The sequence below is a fragment of the Schizosaccharomyces cryophilus genome (genome assembly GCF_000004155.1).
Source record: "Schizosaccharomyces cryophilus OY26 unplaced genomic scaffold supercont4.1, whole genome shotgun sequence".
Taxonomy (NCBI): Eukaryota; Fungi; Ascomycota; class Schizosaccharomycetes; order Schizosaccharomycetales; family Schizosaccharomycetaceae; genus Schizosaccharomyces; species Schizosaccharomyces cryophilus.
This window is the reverse complement of record NW_013185624.1, coordinates 550,121-567,402: the sequence shown is the minus strand read 5'-3', so window position 1 is coordinate 567,402 and position 17,282 is coordinate 550,121. Positions and strand designations below refer to the sequence as shown.

Genomic DNA, 17,282 nt, shown 5'->3' with positions numbered 1-17,282 from the left:
TACGAAATTTTACTAACACCATATAGGGCCGGGCAAAACTATCTGAGTAGGTTCTCCAAGGTTTTAGGAATAAAATTTATTGGAATTGCTTATATGGAACAGATATCATTTGCAAACTCATAGATGGACGGCGTCGAAAAGCCCAAGAAAGCCTGTGACTTTTGCCGGAGAAAAAAAATTCGATGTAATCGTGAACTTCCCAGATGTCAAAATTGTTTGGTGTACAATGAAGTATGTCATTATTCAAAGAGATTGAAGCGGTACAGTCTCAAAATGAAATGTGATACACAAGCGAAGAATTGGCAGCCTTTACATGAATCGGAGGATAGTCCTAATTACGAGAATAGTACGTCTCCCGATTTGAGAGATAATGATTCACTTCATGTGCGCCTTCGAAACGTTGAGAACAAATTAGACAAGCTGTTAAGTCTTGTTGAGGATTCCTATAAACCGTCTAATGGATTCCGACCTCGAGATTTTCCCTCGTTGATATCTCAAATTCGAGACGCCAGCTCTTTAGTTGATAATAAATTACAGGAATACTCCAAATTATTTAAAATATCTCCCGCGGATACAAATATTGACGACTTATTTGCTCATTCTTTTCCAACTTGGGATAAAGACGTTCCTGATTTACCTGAGCAGGAATGGGCTATTGCTCGTATTCAGTGGTATTTTCGATTTATTAACTGTTGGTGGCCTGTATTTTACGAAGGAGACTTCATGGCTGAACTGCAGAAGCTATATCTGGATCCAAATCAGGTAAAGGGTGTTTGGTTAGTGTCATTTTATGCTGTTCTTGCTTTGGCGATTTCAAGAAGTAAAATTGAAAATGATCAAAAGGTTTCTGACTCATTTTTCTGTGCCGCCTGGCATTTAATTCAGAAGCCTGGATTCTTCTTGATACCCCAAGTGGAAAAAATTCAGGCACTTATCATTATGATCCAATTCACTGCTCATTTATCACTTTTCACTCTATGTAAGGCATTATGTGGTCAAGCATGCCTAATGATTCGAGACTTAAATTTGCATCGTGCTAGCTCAACTAAGAAACTGCCTAAGAAGTCTGCTGAACTCTATCGACGTATATTTTGGGTTTGTTATGTCTTTGAGATTACTACTTCTTTGGTCTTTGGTAACCCTTCTGTTTTAAGTGATATGGACATTGATTGCGGGTATCCTGAGGCAGAGAAAGAACCGCTATATCCAAACATATACCATGGGGATATTATCTTCATTGCAGAAATTTCACTTACTATTTTGAAGAATGAAATCCGCTCCAAGCTATATAGCAGTAATACACCTTCTGTTGAGGGTACGCGTTTAAAGGTTATATGGTCTATCTTTGAAAAGATGCAAAATTGGCAGAATTCTTTACCGTTGGAAATCCGAAATTATTTCAGCAGTCTAAACAAAAATGAGAACATTTTCTTTACTTTAAATAGCGATGAGCAGAGACTTTTTTCGGCCTGTATAGAAATCTATCTCTCGTACTGCAACACTGTCATATTTCTTCAAAGGCTAAATGATACGGAAGAAGGTTCCATCATCTGCTTAGAAACGGCTCGGAGAGCAGTTGATGTATTAAAGAATTTTTTCGTAGTGCTAGATCCTATCTCCAAAAATGTTTGCTACCTATGGATATTTCTCTATAATCCTTTTACCCCTTTTATAACATTATTTTCTAGCACAGTGAGTGGGAAAGAAAGTAATCCTGACCAACTTCTAGAAGATCTAAACCGCATGTATGCCGTCTATAAGTTTTTTATAAAAATGCGAGACCTTAATGGCCAGTTAGCACAAAAGCTTGCATCGGTCACTGAAAACTTTATTCATGCAGCGGAGCATTACATTGCTTTACAACCTGCTTTTACTGCAGATGCTTTTGAGTTAACCAATTTCTTGATTTAACTTATTTATTTATTTATCTTTCGAATTCGGATTGGAGTATGTTCAAAGGGTTTACTATTGTTTTTCTTGGTGTATATATATGGGTTCTTTACTTAACTAGTTACTAAAGCATGGTGATTTCATGAAATAACTTTTAATTGATTGGTTAATTTCAACTGATTATCCAATGCGTTGTAAAAAAACGAACATATTTCCTAAAGACTTGATAATTACCTTTTAAATTAAACGAACGTAGATATTGGACAACTAGCATAAAACGAAATGTAAATAACAAAGAGAAGTATAATGAACAACCAAAGCTAAGTTAGTATAAGAATTCATGATCGCTTTCAATTGTTTTCACGGGTCCCTGGAAGAATGTTTTACCTCCGTATTTAGGAAAATAGTAATATACAAGACAAAACAGGCAAACAAAGATGAAAACGACGATAGCCCAATTCATTTCCATTTGGTTTGGATGTTCGTAACTTGGAAAAAAAAGCATTATTGCTATAAACCAGAGCCATGCAACTGAATAAATTGCTAGGGGTTTACTAAACTTTCCACAATAAAATTTACCTAAAAAAATGGTTAATAAAAAATAAGTTTGATAGCATGAATCATACCGGGTTGAAGGCGATCAAATAAGATTCTTGTCAGCATAGGCAATGAATAGCAAACAAACAGAGCAATGATGGCCAAGTTGAAGACAGAAGTGATGGCTGCTTCATTCACCAACATCAGTAAACCAATCAGAAAAGTGTAGATGTTTACACTAATGATCGCGTTTATCGGAACTCCATTTGAAGTGATCTTTTGAAGATACTTACTAGCAGGAAGACCACCATCTCTGGAAAAAGCAAAGACTTCTCGTGTAGCTCCCACGCACTAAATAAAAATGGAATGTTAGAAAGTAGAAGCACGTATATCACATACCAAAGAAGAGCAGTTCAGGCAAAGGCCTATAATTAAAATAGATGATACCCCAAGACAACCTTTGACTCCCAAATTATTTAATAAAACTTGCATAACGGGTTCACCTGTAGAACTATTCATAATGGCCTCAAAATCAAAACCCATGGTAGCACAGAAAGTAACTATTACGCAAAACCCCAAAACTAACGCTGCTGATAAACTAGATATAAGAGCAATTGGAGCGGCTACAGAAGCATTCGTGGCTTCCTCGGCAACGGTAGCACATGACTCGAAACCTGATACAACCCACACTGGAGTGGTGAATGACATGATGAACGCCCAGCCTATATTTTTCCAATCTGAGTAATTGTGGAAATGGGTAAATATATGACTAGCGCTCGTCCTGGTAGTGGAATTAGAGGAAGCTGCAAGGCTGATAATAAAAATCAATGCAGTGGAAATTTGGAAAAACACACAAAACTTGTTGAAACGGGCTAAATATTTCGTTGGCATAGCAATAAGGAAAGAGCAAACTAAACAGAAGGCAAGATAAATGCCGTACTGTTCATACTTTGTAGGGGAAAAACTAGGGCTTCCAATAGAAATCGTAGCAATGAGAAGGGAAGAAGCGGCGTAAATGGTGGAAGCAAAGCCGGTTCCATAAGCAAGCATACTCACATAACCCAAAAACCAACTAAGGAAGGCTCTATACTTTTTGGGCGAAAGGTACGCTACCCAATAATATAAGCTGCCGGAGGTAGGCATAGAAGAGGCTAGTTCACTCATAGAAATGGCAATGGGAAGTAAACAAACACATCCCAAGAACCAAGACCAAACCATACCGCTTGGACCACAATTCATACTGAATGAGATTGAGCCAGATATGGAGGGGCTAGAGCAAATGTTAGACTGAGAAAAAAACAAATAGACACCTACCAAAGACCCATTGCACCAAAGGACTGACCAAAGACACTCAAGTAAGAAAATTCGCGTTGGAATACGGGTTTATAGCCTAGACCTATAAGCACTTTGTCATCATCAGTCAGATGGTGGGATTCACCAACTTCGATATCTTTTGAGCCTTGACTATGGACAGAGCTTGCTCCCTTGGTGGTTTCAGACACAAGATCCTTTTGGTTTTTTTCGATGATGGAACTCATGGCTGAAAATAGACTATTTTTTACAACGAAAGCAATATGAAGTTAGTTCAATAAAGCAGAGCAAAGCAAAGCAAAGCGAAACGAAAAGACAATGCAACAGAAGCCGCAAATGTTCAACTGTGTGTCAACGTCTCTACCCAAGCCTTCATCCAATTTTGTTTCAATTTAACGATTGACAAACCACAGGTTTAAGTCAATGAAGCGAATGCTGTTTACAATGGATGGAGCCGACCCTTTCATCATTTATATAGGCATTTTCTGTAGACAGCATTTGATAAAGCCTTACGACAGATATTGATATCGCGATTTCCCTTCTTCATTGTTCAGTAAAGTTAACAGCCATAATAACACGACATTAAACGGTTTAAGCTTTCATGTTTGCCATTGTATTTCTTTCTACAATTGATTATTACATTTTTTTCCTTACGTTCTTTATCTAAAGTGATAACTACTGTTTACATGTGAATATCTATAAAGACACCGAATAAGTGGTAGTTTGAGGATATTTGGTAGCGATAAACAAGAGTCCACGGAGGTATACCGAGGATGAAACAAGGCAATGTACGGGGAACTGGAAGGGTAAGGTGAATTCTGTTCCTGAACACTAACACCATGTATCTTCAAATTTACTATATAGTGTCGTTTTAAAACTAGGTTGGTCTGTAGTAGAATTCGAATGAATAAGATGTTAGCAACAATGAAAGCTTTCGTGTATGCTGTAACGTTGAGTTTTAGCGTTGTGAACGCTGGATGGTTGGCTGATACAAAAGAACAAAAACCGTTCTATTCTTTAGCAGATGAATATCAAAATTTTGATGATGAGTATATACCCAAGGTTCATACATTGTATTCGGGAGTTAGTACTTTTGGGCACTTACCTTATACAGAATGCTTAAAGAGTCGAGGAATTGATTACGACATTGCATTTGTAGGTGCACCTTTCGACATGGGAACCTCCTATCGACCAGGGGCTCGCTTTGGCCCTAGCGGCATCCGTGAAGGATCCCGTCGTCTCGCTCCATCATTGTACCACGTTCCACTAGATGTGTATCCCTTTCAATCGTGGGCCAAAGTTGTTGACTGTGGAGATATTCCCATGACGAACTATCATATACCGAATGCCATGCAGGAATTGGAAGAAGGTTATTATCACTTGCTTGCTAGAAAACCGGCTTCCTTTACAAATGATGAAGGCTATGCCCGGAACGAGACAGTCTTGCCACGCCTTTTAACCATGGGTGGAGACCACACCATCGTACTTCCCATCCTTCGGGCGTTGAGTCGTGCTTATGATAAGCCCATTTCTGTCATCCACTTTGACAGCCATCTGGATACTTGGAAACCTGGTATTTTGGGAGATGGTATCGATAACAATGGTCTCAACCACGGCACGTACTTTTACTGGGCTAGTAAAGAAGGTGTGATGAGCAAGGATGCAAACATTCATGCTGGGATCCGTTGTCCCCTTTCCGGTTTACAAGACTATGAGGATGATGTGAGCTGTGGATTCGAGGTTATTGAGGCTCGCGAAATCGATAAGATTGGCGTGGAGGGTGTTATAAAGAAAATCCGCGATCGCGTACAAGATAATTTGGTGTATTTGTCAATTGATATTGATACTCTAGATCCTGCTTATGCCCCTGCCACGGGAACGCCAGAAATCGCTGGATGGTCCACCCGTGAATTTGTAGACATCATTCGTGGATTGGATGGATTGAAGTTTGTCGGTGCTGATATTGTGGAAGTGTCTCCTGCTTACGATGTTGCTGACTTGACCACTATGGCTGCCGCAAACATTTTTTTGGACATCGTTAGCATGCTTGTGAGAACTCCTCTTATTGCATCCAAAAAGACCCTTTTCTAAAACGAAAAGTGATTGAACAGACCGTTTTATTTTACGTAGTTATGCATTTTTCCTTACCAAAAAAAATGTGGTTATTCAATATCATTTACAAGATGGATGATTGCCATTATGCATATCCAAAACGATAATAAAAATGGTTTCATTTGCCTATATAGAAATTATTTCCGGATAAGCTTCTATAATTGTAATAAATATAATGGACAAGACAAAAATTAAAACGGCTTTTTTCGGAAGAACAACTACAAGGTCTCTGAGCGTTTGAGCTTGGTAAGCTTGGAATTCACTTTTACATAGTCAGGTAGCTTTGCAGTCCTCCAAAGATACCAAGCAGCGATTGATCGGTATGGAGCACAAACTTCACTTTGCTCCAAAACATATTTTTTGGTAGGTACACTTCTCAAATCATGTAAGTATCTATATCCATTCCGGATAATCAAGTCGTCTGCTGGCATGATGTCTGGTCGATTGAGGGAAAAAATTAGCAACATCTCCACCGTCCATCGACCGATTCCTTTTATTTTTGTCAATCTTTCGATCAGATCTTCATCTGTCAATGTTTCTGCTTCTTTCCTAGACGGTACGGTTCCAGTAAGAGATGCTTCTGCAATGCTACGTATGGTTTCTGCCTTTCTAGCGGAAAATCCACACGACCGTAAAGTCTCCGCATCCATTTCTACTATCTTTTTAGGAGAAGGAAAATGGCCATCGACTCCTAGCTTTTTGAATCGTTCAAATATAGTGTCAGCTGCCTTCTTGTGCAATTGTTGGCCCGCAACGGCTTGAATCAATTCTTCATATGGCTCCTTGGATGGGTGTTTTACCACTGGCCGATAATCGCCTACCAATTGAACTAATCGCTCCCAACGTTTGTCAATTTTGGATAGAAATGTTTCTGCTTCTGTGCTAGATAAAACAACTTTCTTTTTTGCTTCCTCAACTACGTTGACCGTCATTTAATTTTTAACCCTTTACCAAAAAGCAGTTGGAATTAGCAAGTATATAAATAACTAGCTTGCACGTTTAATGTTGGTAAATGAGATGGAAACCTTGGAGTGGCAAAAATTCCTTCCTACGTGTCCTTTTTTTGTATGCTTATATTTGATGAACAAGTTTTAAAATTCAGTGTACTGGTATGAAAATGCTACTATATGTTATGTAGAGCGCAGATAGCTATTTAAGGACAATAGGAAAGACCCGTATTTGAAAAGAAGGCTTTTTCTTTAGTTACTACTAAAAAGTTGAAGGTATTCATTTCGTAAATTGAAAAATAAAAAGTGATTCCTCCTATTTTTCGAAACATTTCGTCTAGGCTGGAAGCATTAATCATTAAAACACGAGTAAGCAATAATACTCTACTGTAAGCATCATAGTAATAACATTGACTAACGTATACATTTAGCAAAAGTCATGTAGAAGTCATTCTATTCCATCATTTCTATCGTAAAGTATAGGCAGCTAGGAAAGAAATTTAAAGATGTCTCAATACTTCAACAACGTGTTCAATAAGCCATTCCAAAGCTCCAGGTTCAGATGAGTTTCCTACATTGTGAGTAGCACCAGGAATGACTCCGCTGAAAACGCTGTTGGAACTTTGAGGACGAATGGCTTGCTGAAATCTACGGACAAGTTCTCCACGATCGACATCCTTTGAGAGGAATTCATCTTTTTCAGACATGAACAAAGCAAGTTGACTGTATTTACAAGTGCCAGTGATCGGTTTCAGGCTGCCAAATGTTTTGGCAAAGTCATCAGAGGTCAAGTCAGTGGAGAAAAAATCATCGCGACCACGAACAGATACTAAATCCATAAACCGATTTGCAGAGATAGGGGTGTCACCCATTACGTGGCTAATCTTGCTTCTAGGCAAGACATCGTCTCCAAGATTCTTGTCAATGTACTCGTTTTGTACCCAAGCGAGTAACTTGTGTGTCTCGTCAATGCCGACTGTGTTGTAGCAACCTTCGCGATCAGACACTGAAGCCTGGGCAATTGCAGCAGCCAAATGGTTATCGAGAGAAGATTGTGAAAGGTAGTACAGGACATTTTGAGATCCTGTTGAATGGCCCATCAAAACGATTTTTCTGGTATTGTATTCAGAACCGCCGAGATGAGCAAAGAACTCAACGGCTTTATGCAAATCTTCGTCATCACGAACAAGACTTCCTGTTCCCCATCCAATGTAAGACGACTGGGTATGGACTTGGATAACACCCCAACCAAGTTTATCAAGAGGTTCTACCAATTTTGGGACGTAGGGAACCGTTACTAGACCGTCACCAAGTCCTCCAACAAAAAGAAGCAAGTGACGGTCTTTGCAAGAAGAAGCGGTTTTTCCGCTTGAGCCAGCAAACTCAAACGCGATGAGCCTTGGGTCATATTGATGAAGAATTCCAGGAAAAGAAGGGAGATGAGTAGGAGTAGTAGAACCCATATTAAACAGAGAAACCAAAAATTTTTAAAAACAGCAAAAAAAAAAGAAATTAATAGCGATTTAATAACTATAAGAAAACCACTGAAACTGCTAAAGAAGATGTTAACAAAACTTGGGTATGTTGTTGAGAATACACAGAATTCTTGTAGAATAAAGTATGGGACTTGATCAGGAAATCAGTCGAAAACTGAAGTAAGCAGTATCAACAAATTTTTTGAAAAATTAGGTACTGGATATTTGAAAAAGCGCCAGAGATGGGAACTTTTGGATTGAAGAGTATTGAAGAACAGCGCTTTTTGGTAAAAAGGTAAAAAGAAAAAAGAAAAGAAGGGTGCAATAGGTTTTTTATTTTTGGTCTCTATACTCTATATTCTCTCTCTTTCTCCCTCTCTCTCTGTTTGTCATTTGGTTTGTTTTATTGGGTAGTAAACAAATAATTTGGAACAATGACATATGAAGAGGGTAATCAAACAAAAGGAAGGATCATGCATGGTTGGGTTTCGCTTCCTTTTTACTTTATTATTTCCTACTTTGAAGCTGTAAGTTCCTGAAATGAAAAGTTTTAGAAGGAGTCTGAACTTTCATAAAGTATACCATCAACGACTGGCAAGGCAGTAATTTTTTTGGAAGTATAGAAGCTTCACGAATTGAAAAAGGTTCCACAATGAGTTTCTTGCTCCTTGGTAGACTAGAAACCCGTTGGAAAAGGGTCCTACATTTGTAAACAAATATCATAATGAATATTTACTATGATATTAAGAAAACGAGAAAAGAGAGGCATGCATTTAGGGTATCTGTGGAAAATGAAGAAGAGAAATGTCTCTATAAAAAATACATAAAAAGAAACTTTTCTTTCTTGCATACCTATGCCCAAGGAGCCGTAAAAAAAATACCTCAAATTAGCTTTCGAACACCTCAAATTCGACTTTGTTTTTTTTTCTTCTCTTCTAGGAATTAGAAACTTAACCTAATTCTTTTGCTTATTGTGACCAAAAAATGTATGATTCTGCTTCGAATTCTCGCATTCATCCTTACTGTTTATTTACATGATTTCGAAAAATTGATACCATTACGCGCACTTGGGTTAGGGTTCTCATATGGCATATCAAATTTGGTGGGCGATTCAAATCCTGTTCTCCACCACTGACAAGAAAATAACATTAAAAAAAAATGGTTGCGTTCACGCCTGAAGAGGTCCGCAATTTGATGGAAAAGCCATCGAACGTCCGTAACATGTCGGTGATCGCTCACGTTGATCACGGCAAGTCTACGTTGACTGATTCTTTGGTTCAAAGAGCCGGTATTATTTCTGCTGCTAAGGCCGGTGATGCTCGTTTCATGGATACCCGTGCTGACGAACAAGAGCGTGGTGTCACCATCAAGTCCACTGCCATCTCTTTGTTTGCTGAGATGTCTGAAGACAACATGAAGGATGTTAAGGAACCCACTACGCACCCTGACTTTTTGGTCAACTTGATTGACTCTCCTGGTCACGTTGACTTTTCTTCCGAAGTTACTGCTGCTCTTCGTGTCACTGATGGTGCTTTGGTTGTCGTTGACACCATCGAAGGTGTCTGCGTTCAAACTGAAACCGTGCTTCGCCAAGCTTTAGCTGAACGTATCAAGCCTGTTGTCGTTGTTAACAAGGTTGACCGTGCTTTGCTGGAACTTCAAATTTCCAAGGAAGAACTCTACCAAAACTTTGCTCGTGTCGTTGAATCTGTCAACGTCGTTATCTCTACCTATTACGACAAGGTCCTTGGTGACTGCCAAGTTTTCCCTGATCAAGGTACTGTCGCTTTTGGTTCCGGTCTCCACGGTTGGGGTTTCACTATTCGTCAATTTGCCAACCGTTATGCCAAGAAATTCGGTATCGACCGTAACAAGATGATGACTCGTCTTTGGGGTGAAAGCTACTTCAACCCTAAGACCAAGAAGTGGTCCAAGTCTGCCGTTGATGCTGATGGCAACGAAAACCAACGTGCTTTCAACATGTTCATTTTGGACCCTATCTACCGTATCTTCGATGCCGTTATGAACGGCCGTAAGGACGAAGTTTTTGCACTCTTGACCAAGCTTGAGGTCAACCTCAAGCCCGATGAGAAGGAACTTGACGGTAAGGCTCTCTTGAAGGTTGTCATGCGTAAGTTCTTGCCTGCCGCTGATGCCCTTTTGGAAATGATTGTCCTTCACCTTCCCTCTCCCAAGAGGGCTCAACAATACCGTGCCGAAACCTTGTATGAAGGTCCCATGGATGATGAGTGTGCTGTTGGTATTCGCAACTGCGATCCCAAGGCTCCTCTTATGGTCTACGTTTCTAAGATGGTTCCCACCTCCGAACGTGGTCGTTTCTATGCCTTCGGTCGTGTCTTCTCCGGTACTGTCCGTTCCGGTATGAAGGTTCGTATTCAAGGTCCTAACTACACTCCCGGTAGAAAGGAAGACCTTTTCATCAAGGCCATCCAACGTACCGTTCTTATGATGGGTTCTAAGATTGACCCCATTGAAGACTGCCCTGCTGGTAACGTCATTGGTTTGGTCGGTATTGACCAATTCTTGGTTAAGTCTGGTACTTTGACCACCTCTGAGGTTGCTCACAACATGAAGGTCATGAAGTTCTCTGTCTCTCCCGTCGTCCAAGTCGCCGTCGAAGTCAAGAACGGTAATGACTTGCCTAAGCTAGTTGAAGGTCTCAAGCGTCTTTCCAAGTCTGACCCTTGTGTCATGTGCAAGACCTCGGAATCTGGTGAACACATTGTCGCTGGTGCCGGTGAATTGCACTTGGAAATTTGCTTGAATGACTTACAAAACGACCATGCTGGTATCCCTCTCAAGATCTCTCCTCCCGTTGTCTCCTATCGTGAGTCTGTTAGCGAACCTTCCAGCATGACTGCCTTGTCCAAGTCTCCTAACAAGCATAACCGTCTTTTCATGACCGCTGAACCTATGAGTGAAGAACTCTCTATGGCCATTGAGACTGGTAAGATTAACCCTCGTGACGATTTCAAGGCTCGTGCTCGTGTCATGGCCGATGAGTACGGTTGGGATGTTACCGATGCCCGTAAGATCTGGTGCTTCGGTCCTGAAACCACTGGTGCTAACCTTGTTGTTGACCAATCCAAGGCTGTTGCTTACTTGAGCGAAATCAAGGACTCTGTTGTTGCTGCCTTCCAATGGGCTACTAAGGAAGGTCCTATCTTTGAAGAGAATTTGCGTTCTTGCCGCTACAACATTCTTGATGTTGTTTTGCACGCTGATGCTATTCACCGTGGTGGTGGTCAAATCATTCCTACTGCTCGTCGTGTTGTCTACGCTTCTACCCTTTTGGCTCAACCTATTATTCAAGAGCCCGTTTTCTTGGTCGAAATCCAAGTTTCTGAAAGCGCTATGGGTGGTATCTACTCTGTTCTTAACAGAAAGCGTGGTCAAGTTTTCGCTGAAGAGCAACGTATTGGTACTCCCTTGTACAACATTAAGGCCTACCTTCCTGTCAATGAGTCCTTCGGTTTCACTGGTCAGCTTCGTCAAGCTACTGGTGGTCAAGCTTTCCCTCAATTGGTGTTCGATCACTGGGCTCCTATGAGCGGTGATCCTACTGATCCTACTTCTAAGCCTGGTGCTATTGTTGCTGAAGCTCGTAAGCGTAAGGGTCTTAAGGATAATGTTCCTGAATATACTGAATATTATGATCGTCTTTAAATTATCTAGTTTTGGGCTTAACTTAAGTGAATAAATTTTGTGCATTTTGAATCTAAATAAAAATAGTTGAAAATACTTTAAGTCTTTTGTGCAGTAGTTTTTGTTTTAATATAAAAATAACCAGCCACATATTAATCATTGCTAACCTCTTATTTCCTTCTGTACGTGACCCTAAAAAAATATTGTATTAACAATATTGATATGATGTCTGTCCTGCTTGTTAGGGTGTATACCTCAGCATGTTGGAAAACATTTTGTAATGAACCAACTAGTTGTTCACCTAACTACTTTCTGGTAATATCCTGTGGCTTTATATATAAACAAGCTTGTTTTTCTTCAGAAAATAAATTCAGTAAAGCCTTCACATCTCTTTGGAACTGAGAAAGAATGAGTTCCCAACCAGACTCACGAGAAAATGAGTCTCAGACGAATGAAATTACGCGATCTCAAAAAATGAGTCTTCCTACGGATGGTCCTGGAGGGAAGTTGGACGTTTCTGTCGAGAAGAAACCGTCGAGTGAACCTGAACAATCTAAAACGAATTCACAGAGTGAGGGGATCAAGGAAGTTCGTGTGCAAGATACTGATGCATCAAATCAGGCTCTAGAAGTTCCTGAAAATATGCAAGCTCCAGTATCTGACGATAAAGTTAAGGAAGAGCTCCCGGCTATTAAAGTGGTTAAAGATGAAAAACCGAAAAGCAAGTATGATAGCGAAGTATTATTTGAAAGAAACGAGCGTCTTGTGGATTTTTGCAGGAAATATCTCCCTGGGCTAAGTACAGAAGCCCTTGATCTTGCGTTGAGATGGAAAGAAATCTTTATTCAGTACTTCTCTGACTCACGCTTGGTCCTTCTGACCGGTTTATTATCGTTTTTATTCGGCTACTTTAGGTTTGGTTTTTTGAGTCTATTCGTCGTCATGGCTATTTGCATTCAGTATCATAGAATAAGCAGCCGCCGTGTACGTATGAGCTTTCGTGATGATTATACCAGATACCTTGCTTTCCGGAGATTGGAGAGTAACCCAGAAAGTGTGACATGGCTAAACACTTTCTTGCAACAATTCTGGTACATTTTTGAGCCTTCTTTGAGTACTGCGGTCATTGAAATAGCCGATCAGGTTTTGTCCGAAAACATTCCTAATTTCCTTGACTCAATGGCTTTATCGAGTTTTACTCTTGGTACAAAATCTCCTCGTATTGAATATGTTCGCTCATATCCAAAGACCGAAGAAGATGAAATTATGATGGATTGGAAGGTTTCGTTTACTCCTGAGGACCTAAGTGATTTAACTGGTCGCGAAATTGCTTCCCGAGTCAATCCGAAGATTGCTTTGGATATTAAGATAGGAAAGAGTGTCGCTAGTGCAAAAATGCCTGTTCTTGTGGAAAATGTCTCTTTTTCTGGTCATCTTCGTGTTAAGGTTAAACTTATCGATGAGTTCCCTCATGCTAAAAATGTGGGTATTACTTTCATTGAAAAGCCTGCTTTCTCTTATGTACTCAAACCCATCGGAGGTGATAAGCTTGGATTTGATATCAACAATATTCCAGGACTCACTTCGTTTATTAATGATCAAGTTCACGAGAATTTAGGACCTATGATGTATAGTCCTAATGTATTTGAATTGGACATCCAGTCATTGGTAGGTTCCTCCGATCTTAAAGTTGCTATTGGTGCTGTAGAAATTCATTTAAAGCGTTGTGAATCTTTGAAGGGTGACGTCCTCGGTTCTATTGACCCATATGTTGTTATAAAGAATTCATTCGGAAAGAAAATTGGTACTTCTAAGACTGTTCAGAATTCCACTTCTCCTACTTTTAATGAAACGTTTTATGCTATTATCAACTCATATGCTGAGAACTTAATTCTTGAGGTTTACGATTTTAATGATCTTCGCAAAGATAAACTGATTGGTTCCGCTACTATTCCTCTTTCAGCTTTAGAAGCCATGCCTGCTTCGAACGATGTCAAAACACCCGTTATTTTGAATAACAAACACCGAGGAACTTTGATTTACGATACTAAGTTCTATCCCACGGTTGATGTTGACGAAGAAGCTTCTGAAAAAATTGAGGGACCTGGTATCGTACAATTCACTGCCCATCAATGTAAGGATTTGAGTAAGGACCCTTCTAAACGTCACACTGCATATGCCAATTTAATCATTAATGACAAAATTATGCACACTACTCGCAAAATCAAGAAGAATAATAATCCTTCCTGGGATGAGTTTTGTGGTACTGTTGTTCCCAATGGTGAAAAAGCAATGGTTGGCGTTCAGGTTTTTACAGATGACCACAGTCGTCCGTTTGGTACTATCAATATGAATCTTCAAGAATTGGTTTCTGCTGCTAAAAAGGGTTTAAGCTGGTTTCAGTTCCCAACCGCTAATGGTGGAAGAGTTCGATTATCAGCAACATGGAAGCCTATTGAAATGTCTGTTGGTGACCCTGGTTCTCTAGTTGTTGCTCTTCCTATAGGTGTTATGCGCATTCACGTCCGTTCATGTAATAGCTTGCATTCGAAGCTTCCCGGTAAAAAATGCGATGCTTACGTCCGTGCTCTCTCCTACAGCATGGAACAAGGTCGAACAGTGGTAATTAAGGATAGCTTAAATCCATACTGGGATGAATATGTTTATGTTCCTGTCATGACAAAACATGACACTTGCCAGCTTCAAGTTATGCAATATGAATCTAATGGCGCTGATACCGTTATTAGCAGTCTCTCTATTCCTGTGTCTAAATTCATTCAGCAAGGCGAAAACGGATCATTCCTTGAATATCATGAGCCCCAAGAGCTTACCACTAATTTGACTTCATTACGTGGCTTACAAGGCAAATCCAGTATTACTTATAGATATGACTTTTATCCTTTGGCTTCTACCTCTGAACAAAAAGCTCCTCAAAATTCTCCATCGGATAAAACACCATCTGTGGTCGCTACTAGCAAAGAGACTTTGGAAGCTAAACCTGAGACCGAAAAGAATCCTGTTGCAAAGAAGCAACCCGCTAAACAGATTTCCGAGCTTTTATCTCCTCCTGAAGATGTGGGTGACTGTCTAAAGTATAACTCTGGGTTTTTGGCTTTTGATATAATTTCATGCCAACTTTCTGGTAATTATAAATTGGCAATCTTCCTTGACGATCTCCCTCATCATATTTATATGTCCCCAGACTTAAAAGCTCACAATGGCAGTATCATTCATGAGCTTGGTCGCACATTTATCAGGCAACTTCAATTTTCTGAATGCTCTTTCAAACTTTTAGACGGAGAAAAGATTATTGGCTCTCAAACCTGTTCTACTAAAAAATTAGTAACAGAGGGTTCTTCAAAACCTTTCAAGTTAGCTTTCGATAGAAACGCTTCCTTTTCGATTGCTTTCAGATTTACACCAGTAGTGGTGGAACTGGATGAAACCGAGAAGTATGAAAACATGGGAAAAATGATTGTCGATATCCTTAATGCTACTGATCTTGCTAGCGCTGATTCCAATGGTAAATCTGATCCTTTCGTTTTGTTTGAGCTCCAAGGCGAGGAAGTATTCCGTACGAAGACTATCAAGAAAAACCTTAATCCTGTTTTCAATGAAGGATTTGAGGTTGAGCTTCCTTGCAAACAAACAAGCCATTTTGTCGCCAGAGTTTTTGACCGAGATTTTGGAAACAAGGATGATCCTTTAGGAAACTGCCTTGTCGATTTAAGTAAACTTGAGCAGCGCCAGTATACAAGTTTTGAGTTACCTCTCGATAGTAATCAAGGAATCTTAAACTTGAGAATTTATTTTGATCCTCGATGGGTATTGCGTTCCAAACGTGCAGGCAGCTCTTCTTTTGCCGAGGATATATTGGGACAGACTGCCCAACTAATGGCTAAGCCATTAGAGGGTATATCTTCTCTTAGTGAAGCTGCCTTTGGTGGAATAAATGCTGCTGTTGACGGAGTTACATCTGTTGCTCAAATAACCAACAAAATGCGCAAAGGGTTCACGCGTGGTTTAAAGAAAGACAAATGATGTCTACACGTTACCTTGCAGCATATTTGAGATGTTTTAAGAAATGCTTTAATCATATAACGTTTTTAGTTTAATATATATAATTTTTTTTGACTTGCTGTAACAGAAAGCTACAATATATATATTTACTGTAACTCCATAATATCATAACCAGTAAAATAAAAGTAAATTTCAAAGGATGTCACGGATTTAGAAAAGATTCAAATGCCATTTAACATACAGATTCAATTAGCAGAAGTTAAGAGATTATGATTTGAATAGGGAATTGACATATACATGAGCCCATAAGAGCATAAGCATACAGGGATGAAGAAAATATAGTATAATAGAGTAAAAGACTGAAATCGTTACTTTCAAGGATATATGTAGGATATGTCATATGTTTCGCAGCTGATTCCAAAAAATGATGCGGGCTTTGTTTTTTTTTGTGATTACAAAAGGGAGTTAATTTTTTCACATAAGGGGCTTATACAGACGTCTATAAGACTCCCAAGTAATCTTCTTTCATAGTAGCAATGGCAAACTATAAAAAAGGTTAGTAGATTTAACAAATAAGATTTTTGAGAGACATACAATTTCAGTAGCATCCGTTCTAGTACCGACTATTTTTAATCGAACATTGGATCCTCGTTCGATAACCTGATCTTCGCCTGAATAATTTGGGGGATTGGCAGCAGGGTCAAACTTCATGTCTGGAGGTACAAGGTGCGATGAGACAAACACACTCAAAGGACCTATATCGGCAAAGAACCCCATCTTATTAACAGTAGTAACGACGGCATCTACCACTTCGCCTCTAAATGGTCTCCATAAGACCGCTCGATATTTTACCTCAAACTCAGCATAACCTTGACCTGGAACTACGCGTCCTTTGTCAATATTTATAGTATTGCTGTCAAGTACGCATATAATATAACCATATTGTCCAGAACACGTTCCTTCAACATCTGCCAAAAGCTTTGCTTTTAAATAGTCCTGCATCCGAGGGCCAAAGTAGCTTGGATGTAACGTGATCGTAAGAGAAAGTTCTTTTAAGAAGAAAGGCATGTCGTCAATTTTCTATATTACTGATTTCAAACCCTCAGACTCTCTAGAAACTTCTTACTTTATGGATTGTTACCTATTCAATGAAATTGAACAATAATGCTTTCAATTCTATAGGGCCACCAAACCAATCATTAAAAATTAGTCATAAAGTTACTATACACGTAAAAAATACCACGATTTCAGGCCCTTTTGAGTGTTTTCTTGAAGAACTCAAGAAGATGCTCTCGAATCGTGCTGTTGTCTCCATTACCTTCTT

At 39.5% G+C, this 17,282-nt stretch overlaps 8 protein-coding genes across 8 annotated transcripts; 4 read left to right on the top strand and 4 right to left on the bottom strand.

Annotated features, from left to right (window-relative positions):
• The first annotated feature begins 2 nt into the window (after nt 1-2).
• Nucleotides 3-2,162, top strand: SPOG_03815 (transcription factor). The gene has a single exon (XM_013166079.1). It carries the CDS (start codon nt 124-126, stop codon nt 1,909-1,911), a length of 1,788 nt encoding a protein of 595 aa, XP_013021533.1. The 5' UTR covers nt 3-123; the 3' UTR covers nt 1,912-2,162.
• Nucleotides 2,023-4,468, bottom strand: SPOG_03814 (uncharacterized protein). The gene is made up of 4 exons (XM_013166078.1): nt 3,742-4,468; nt 2,827-3,697; nt 2,517-2,778; nt 2,023-2,469 (listed from the first exon to the last, which is right to left on the bottom strand). The coding sequence occupies exons 1-4, from the start codon at nt 3,963-3,965 to the stop codon at nt 2,216-2,218; spliced, it is 1,611 nt and encodes a 536-aa protein (XP_013021532.1). The 5' UTR covers nt 3,966-4,468; the 3' UTR covers nt 2,023-2,215.
• Nucleotides 4,469-4,550: 82 nt separating this feature from the next.
• Nucleotides 4,551-7,116, top strand: SPOG_03813 (agmatinase). The gene has a single exon (XM_013166077.1). It carries the CDS (start codon nt 4,642-4,644, stop codon nt 5,827-5,829), a length of 1,188 nt encoding a protein of 395 aa, XP_013021531.1. The 5' UTR covers nt 4,551-4,641; the 3' UTR covers nt 5,830-7,116.
• On the bottom strand, nt 5,897-6,972 carry SPOG_03812 (DNA-3-methyladenine glycosylase Mag1). Its single transcript, XM_013166076.1, has one exon. The coding sequence runs from the start codon at nt 6,780-6,782 to the stop codon at nt 6,069-6,071; it is 714 nt and encodes a 237-aa protein (XP_013021530.1). The 5' UTR covers nt 6,783-6,972; the 3' UTR covers nt 5,897-6,068.
• SPOG_03811 (DUF1749 family protein) lies at nt 6,957-8,614 on the bottom strand. The gene has a single exon (XM_013166075.1). It carries the CDS (start codon nt 8,258-8,260, stop codon nt 7,298-7,300), a length of 963 nt encoding a protein of 320 aa, XP_013021529.1. The 5' UTR covers nt 8,261-8,614; the 3' UTR covers nt 6,957-7,297.
• Nucleotides 8,615-9,390: 776 nt separating this feature from the next.
• On the top strand, nt 9,391-12,086 carry SPOG_03810 (translation elongation factor). The gene has a single exon (XM_013166074.1). It carries the CDS (start codon nt 9,431-9,433, stop codon nt 11,957-11,959), a length of 2,529 nt encoding a protein of 842 aa, XP_013021528.1. The 5' UTR covers nt 9,391-9,430; the 3' UTR covers nt 11,960-12,086.
• A 114-nt stretch (nt 12,087-12,200) lies between these two features.
• SPOG_03809 (synaptotagmin family C2 domain-containing protein) lies at nt 12,201-16,133 on the top strand. The gene has a single exon (XM_013166073.1). It carries the CDS (start codon nt 12,347-12,349, stop codon nt 15,977-15,979), a length of 3,633 nt encoding a protein of 1,210 aa, XP_013021527.1. The 5' UTR covers nt 12,201-12,346; the 3' UTR covers nt 15,980-16,133.
• SPOG_03808 (DNA-directed RNA polymerase complex II subunit Rpb7) lies at nt 16,042-17,266 on the bottom strand. Its single transcript, XM_013166072.1, has 2 exons — nt 16,553-17,266; nt 16,042-16,502 (listed from the first exon to the last, which is right to left on the bottom strand). The coding sequence occupies exons 1-2, from the start codon at nt 17,024-17,026 to the stop codon at nt 16,458-16,460; spliced, it is 519 nt and encodes a 172-aa protein (XP_013021526.1). The 5' UTR covers nt 17,027-17,266; the 3' UTR covers nt 16,042-16,457.
• Nucleotides 17,267-17,282: the final 16 nt, after the last annotated feature.